At 41.1% G+C, this 7,204-nt stretch overlaps 1 protein-coding gene across 1 annotated transcript; it reads right to left on the bottom strand.

Moving 5' to 3' along the window:
• Positions 1-5,357: 5,357 nt before the first annotated feature.
• Positions 5,358-6,587, bottom strand: LOC147884450 (uncharacterized). Its single transcript, XM_087398861.1, has 2 exons — positions 6,033-6,587; positions 5,358-5,941 (listed from the first exon to the last, which is right to left on the bottom strand). Exons 1-2 carry the CDS (start codon positions 6,158-6,160, stop codon positions 5,656-5,658), a joined length of 414 nt encoding a protein of 137 aa, XP_087254987.1. The 5' UTR covers positions 6,161-6,587; the 3' UTR covers positions 5,358-5,655.
• Between the last annotated feature and the right edge of the window lie 617 nt (positions 6,588-7,204).

Below are 7,204 nucleotides of genomic sequence, written 5' to 3' on the forward strand. Positions count from 1 at the left end.
AAACTTTATGACAGTAGTTGCACTAAATGTTTGACAGGTTGGTGGATGCATTTCCTCTTCCTTGAAATCTTCCTTTGTTGGAATGATTTCCTCTTGGACGATGATGCTAATTTTGATGCTTCTTTTGCTAATGATGATGACTTCTCTGAGATGCTCTACCTCTGCCTTTATCTCTATTTGAGCTTGTGAATGCTTGATCATTGGAATGACCTTTGCATGTTTAAATGGCCTATGTCCTGAGTTCTTCTCCATGTAACACTTGCTGTAGCTCTTCCATTGTTGGAATTTGCCATGGAATGGCAATACTCTGGACTAGATTCTTGTATCCCTCTCCTAGTCCATTCATGATGACTTTCATTGATGTTCCAAAAACTTTGGTTGATCTGGTTTCTCAGTATGATAATCTTGGATGTGTTCTTAGACACGTAAAGAGCTGCAAACATATCCCATGCTTCTTTTGATGTCTAGATCATGTTGAGCTATCCAAGCATGACATCTTGCACATTATATTTGATCAAATGACATGCATATTAGTATATCTTGTCCCATTCTGCCTGTGCTCATGCAATGGCAGGATCTACTGTAGATGTGGACACCATTGGTGTAGGTGTAGAACCTTTTGCCTATGTTGTGGCAATGGTGGAATGTACAGTTGAACCATCAAATGGTCTAGGTGTAGACCCATCGGCATACTCCCATTTGTCTTGAAGTACAAGAATGGTATCCATTTGGTAATTCCATGTGCCATAATTTGAGTTGTCTAGCTGAGCTACTATTGAACCGTCAGATGGTCTAGGTGTAGATCCATCCACATACTCCCATTTGTCTTGAAGTACCAGAATAGTTTCCATTTGGTATTTCCATGTGCAATAATTTGGGTTGTCTAACTTAGCAGATGCCTCCAAATTGAGGTTGGTAGTGGTAGACATGGTGCAAGAAAATGTACTCAAACTATCTATGAAAATCACTGTCTGAATCAACTATAATCTGAACTGTCAGTGAAGATATAATTGTAATATATATATCCAATCTATTACAAGGATTATGTGGAAAATTATGCCGATAATAGCCAAGAGGCTTTACAGGGCTTAAATAGAGTGGCCAATGCCAAAAAATAGCCAATAGGCTTTATAAAGGTGGCATGTGAGTGCAAAATGAAAAGATGTCAACATGCCCACTGATCAATCAGCCAATGCCTCTAAAAACTTTGAAATCTGCTCACTGAACTGAAGGTGATCGAGTTTTAGGAAATGTGATGATGTGAAACTGCATGTGAGTGTAGGGACTGACTTTGATTGGCTTCTTTGGTGTTCTCTCCTCTAAGGATGATCTAGTCTACTTTGATTTAGATCTAGACCAGCCATCAAGCATTGAAAAAATAGCAAATAATTCATTTTCTTTTGTTTGTTTTAGGAGTTGAGTCAAGTGCATCGATGTAGAGGCTTTATGTACATGTAAGAAGTGGATTTGTTACTGAGGCTAAAATATGTGTGATACATGCACCAAAATGTGTGCACAATGTGATAAGCATATAGAGCATGAAAAATCGAGCATTTTTCCTTTTTGGAGCACCCTCAGATTCTTCCTAGATCAAGAGATACGGCTTGATCTAGGTGGAGGGGAAAACAAGGGTGCAAATAATGATGTGGCATTGTGGGGTCACATGAAAAACTGTGCCTATGAAGGGCTATGCCTATGAAGCACTGATGAGGTAGTAAGTGGGTGCACATGCACTGTGAATAGTGTGCCTCACAAGAGGTGAGCACCTAGCAGGAGGCTAAGTGCCATGTGGTAATGATGATGTGGCAAATGAAATGACATACTCATGTGGCAAGGGTGATGTGGAACTGTTTACACAAGGACAGGGTGCTCTGGACCGATTGGAGAGACAGTGTTTCTAGGCACACTTCCAAGATTCACCGACGAAGTGTTGATTATGCATTAGGTGCTTTGTGATGCACACATTTTAATATATGAAAACGACCAACATGCGTAGGAAATATTGTTTGCAGCTAGGAAGGAGTCAATCTAATTGGTAAAACAATCCAAGAAGAAGTAATGAACATTTGTTAAGAGATTTTCACTAACTTGTTTGGTGAGTTCTTTGTTCCCAAACAATGAACTTTCCATCACTTGGGCCCCAAGATTATTTGATACGACACGACCAAGTGCCATGCTCTGCAATTGGTTCAATGGAATATGGAGGCAACATCGTTCAACAAGCATCCTGACTCCTAAGGTACTCATGGACTTCATCAACCCAAACGGGATGCCTATAGGACTCCAACAACCAGCATGCCTCCATCACCAATGTGGCATCTACGACCAACAAAGACTTAGTACCATGCCTCTCTATAAACCCGATCCCTTGAGCTGTAGCACAGTAGCCGCCTTCATCAATGACAACCATACAACTCGGCCCTCCAAGAAGTAGACCAATGTCCACCGACTGCCTCTACCTTGTGTAGGTCTTTGCATCAATGTACTATATCGACAAATGCTCACGAGCAACTCACTACAATGACAACTATGCATAACGACATGACCAAGCACCTATGACATGCTCTGCAATGGGTTCAAGGGCAATGAAAAAGCTACATAGATCTAGCGCCTCTAGTGCTCACGGACTCTTCAGCACAAACAACTTGGGCTTCGACGACCAAGACCAGTACCCACGAGCCACGAGTAGCATGAACGGCCATAGTGCCTCAACATGGCCAAACTCTACACAACAACAATGCCATGGCTGCCCGGTTCCACAACTGCAAATGGCATCCTAAATGACTAGTTTCACAGGCTCCTGATGGACCAAGGCGCACACCAGACCCAACACACTAGACTTGGATCACAAACAACAACCAAGGTGCACACCAGACCTGGCTCATAGACAATGACTCTCTATATTTGGGACCATTTCCTCATGCATACGCACATCATGAAACATGACCCGTGCATAACACATGTGATTATAATTATGAATGAGTAAATAACCAATGGGTCTTATAAATAATTCAATTTCTACATATTCAAGGATAATTCGTATAAGTTGCATGGGTTAAGTGAAGGATTACTAAGGTTGGAGTCATGCACATCTCTAACTATTATTGGTAACATATCAGTTCAGAGATCAATTGAACACAAATTCCAATTGGTTAGAATATACGTCACAATGACATTTTGATAAAAGCAGCAAAAGTGTTGCCCAAATCAATTTGCTTTTAAATGCCAAAAATGATACTCCAATTGTTAGTGCCCATATCTTGGCCATTATAACATCTTAAGTCCAACACAAGGCATCCCACAACTTCATACACTAAAAGCAAATTTTATCTTTATTATTTTTAGGTTAATTGAATCATGTTCTAGTATCATTACTCAAGGCTATCAATGAGCAAATGCATCACTCAAGTTTCAAATTTTTGCATATCAGGCCCATATCTTGGTCATCTTGTATCAAATGTTTTTGGAATAATTTGCAAAATTATAAATTTGGTAAAAAATTTGGCACCCTTTCTAGGAGTTATTGTTATATCTTGATCTATTTTAATTAGCTTTGAGTTCTTTCTTTGCTAGCTTTTTAATCCAATCAAAGAAATAGTTTGATATACTAACAAGCCTGTAATCATCAATTATTGTATCAGTTTGGTCAATATGGAAAAATAACATCATGATTTATACTTTTGGACCAAAACAAAACGTTGGGAGACAATTGGATGATACCAATTATGACAAATAGAAGCTCAAACTTGTAAGCATCTTCCAACTTAAGAAATTATGAAACATTGTCATAGAGATAGAGAAAATACTAGCCTAAGGAAGACTTTTGTAAATTTCCAGAGCTGGTTTATGAGTGACTATGAATTGAGATGTCAACTTGAGTAAAGATAAATATTGTATTAACATCACTAAACACTCCTATAGAAGTTTAAAACGGTCATCCCAAGTAGAGTGTAGATAGATGGATCAATTTGTATGTTCCATTCTATAGATGACATCATCCTCTTGGCATCTTCTTTTACATAGGCATGGTTACCTTTGTGGTACACCCTTCATGCCCTTCTTGTACATAAAGAAATGTCTACATTCTTATAAGGATTTAACTTGTGATTTGTAAGCTCCTTTGTTACAAAGATTAGATTAGGTGTTTCTCCTAATACATCCATATCTATGAGCTTGGTTTTGACAAGACCATTATAAGGTCCATGTTCCCCTTCCTAAGGGCTTCTCATAGCTTGCAAAAGAGCTATGGTCACTTTCCTTATCTTATATTTTAATTTTAGTGAAATACTATGGGCAAACCATTATTTTTCTTCCCTTTCCTAGTTGGTGTGATGCTCGCGTGATGTCTTTCTCTAGTGTGCTATTGGCCTCAAGCTTTGCTAATTTTTCACGTTGTGTTTTTTTTTAGTGGGAGGGTCCATAGTACGCTCTTAGAATTCCTCTTCCATTCGAGCCAAGTTAGGATGGTTTATTCTCAATCTTGGCATTATCACCATCCGATATTTAGATGTCAATGTCACCATTGGGGTTTCTACTTGTTTAGTTTCCTCTATAGGCATTCCTTTATCCATTTTGTCTTTGATATGATGAGGTAGTAAGGATGCTCTAGGATACCTCATTGCGATACTTGCACGATCAAATAGGGGTGAGCATACCTTTCAATTTTGGAATTGGATATGGCTACCTCACATTGGTTTTAGATGTGTCCAAGAGATACCTTATCAATAAAATGATATAGGATAGCTCTACCTCAGCTCTACAAGATGGGCCAAGCTTCTATGAAGATGCATCATGCCAAAAGAGATAGTAGCTTTCATTAAGAATGACATGAGGGTATGGCGAGCACCCTTTTGTCCTTGAGATCTAAGACATAGATGATTTTACTATGGTTTCTAGGTGGGCAATTGATTGTACAAGTATACCATATTCAAGCAAGATTTATGCAAGGCTCCAACATGTGAGCAAGCCTCAAACACTCTACTTCACCCAATTTTAGCTCTATGAAAGTAGGTCCAAGAGGCGAGCATTGTGCACATAATACATGCCTCGAGCATGACAAACATCTTAGATAATAGATTAGCAAATCATTACTTCATTTGGCTGTTCATTTGAAATTATACATGCTAAACATACTTTATAGACAAGGTGATATACACATTGCTTTCTCATTTTTTAGGAGAGATCCTCATCAAAATTATGGAATGCAAAGGACAACTATCCAAAGAAGCTTCATGTCGCGCTTCAACATGTGGCACATAGAAAAAGAGCACTGGAAACACATGCTTCCAAAAGGCATAAGGAGGATGGGACGTGCGCGCACGTGTGTGAGTGAGAGAGAGAGAGAGCGCGCGCGCGCAGATAGACAACTTAGTCCAAATAAGACATTTGGGAGAGAGAGTGTGTGACCAAAGAGACAACTTAGTCCAAAAAAGACATTTCGGATGCCCCGACAGCAGCAATGGTTGCAAAACAAAGAGAAACCAGAACCACGTGTCATGAACACCTTCAACAAGAAGAGCAGCAGAACTACCGTGCTGCTTGTTACACAACAACAACCTACTTAAAAAGCAGTCTCGCCCTGAGCCAAACCTGCTCAGCACGAACCAGATATACGATAGTTATTTAGAATAAGAAGAAGATTTCTAAACTCATCGTTCACGCACTGATTCCTTCCTTGTTGTGCTCGACGCTGCTGTGAACGTCTTCCCGGAACCACGGCTGCTGATGATCCTCAGAATCGCGGCTGTGGGTCTGTAATTCTTGGCCCTCCGGCACCCACACTCCCGTCGATGGATGAGGTGCCCACCAGCAGCACCCTCCAATAGAGCCTCTTCCCCCCAACGATTCCGCTTGCGATCCTGCCAGGGCGCTTACTCTTTCATTCAGATCTGCGTTGATAGCTTCTGCTCTCGTTGCCGCGGAGTTTGTGTAGAAGCGTGAACTGAAACAGTAGAAAACCACACAGAAGTCAGCGCGAAGAGCTGCCTGCCCAGGAGAGCGAATTTCACACAATTAGGAGGTCAGAAACTCACCGCCTTCCAAAGAGGACAGATCCAGGCCCCGAGTAGAGGCAAGAAACGCCAGTTTGCTTGAAGCTCGGAACAGCAGCTACTCGTGCGACTTTTGCAAGGCCCTTTGTCAGCAGGAGGAATCGTGCCATTTGCTAGATCTCTTCAGAGAAATGGAAGTTGCTACCTTCTACTTCCCAAGGCTGCGTTTTATGTCTTTCTGCACTTTAGATCTCTTAATGGGCTGTTCCTCTACTCAGCTACCACGAAAACCACGTTCCAAGAAGTGTCCCAGGGTCTCTCTTATCTCGTGAGCAGGTTCCACACGATAAACCTATCACCTAAACTTTTCCCCAGTAGATAAAGGCGGGCATCTCTAAAGGCCGTAGGACATCTCAACGCTTGTCGAGCTTAATAAACGCTTTCTAAATTCTTCCTTGATCTTCTCCCACACGCTTGTCCTCTTTTACATTTTCTAGGAAGGCGCGGCTAAATCTAGGAAGGTCCCCGCTGCAAGGGGTAAAAGCCTAAACGTAAGTTGGTTGTTGAATCCTACATACAACTTGCAAGCAGTGGAAACCGACTGCTCACTGGGCGAAAAGCCTAATTGTAAGTTTGATTGTTGAATCCTACACACAACTTGCAAGTAGTAGAAATCGCCTGGTCCCTGGAAAAGCGAGCTCTCCCCTAAGAAAAGTCTTCACTTTTAAGTTCTACAGTAGAACTAGTAACTGTTCCATGAAGGACCAAAGCTAATGGGGACGTACGGAGAAACTGACAAAGGTTATGAGCATCGAAGTACCCAGCCGTCTGTACTGTTGAAGGTCCGATATGTTGTCGTGTGCAGGGTGAGTGGGGGGTCGATGGAACATGAGAGGTGGTTTCCTGGATAGTGCAGTAAAGTACCGAAAGCGAAGTGGATCGGAAGGCAGGCATTTTCACAAAAGCAATGCAGGACCGCAGGTATTCGCGAATCGTAGCTTTTTTGCGAAAAAGGATGCCTCATCTGTACCCGACTGTACTCGAAAGCTCTTGCCACTATCTATGCTTATCTTCTTGTGACTAGCTGCGCAATCGAACTTTGAGCTTTGAAGAAGTAGCTCAACTCCATTGTATACTCAGATCAAAATTATTGTTAGCACAAGATAAAATTATGAACATGTAAAATTCACTACAAAATGATTGTTAACACAGAT

Source organism: Dipteris shenzhenensis, chromosome 27, assembly GCF_047967505.1.
Source record: "Dipteris shenzhenensis isolate YYH24624 ecotype China chromosome 27, Dip_SZ_1.0, whole genome shotgun sequence".
Classification (NCBI taxonomy): domain Eukaryota; kingdom Viridiplantae; phylum Streptophyta; class Polypodiopsida; order Gleicheniales; family Dipteridaceae; genus Dipteris; species Dipteris shenzhenensis.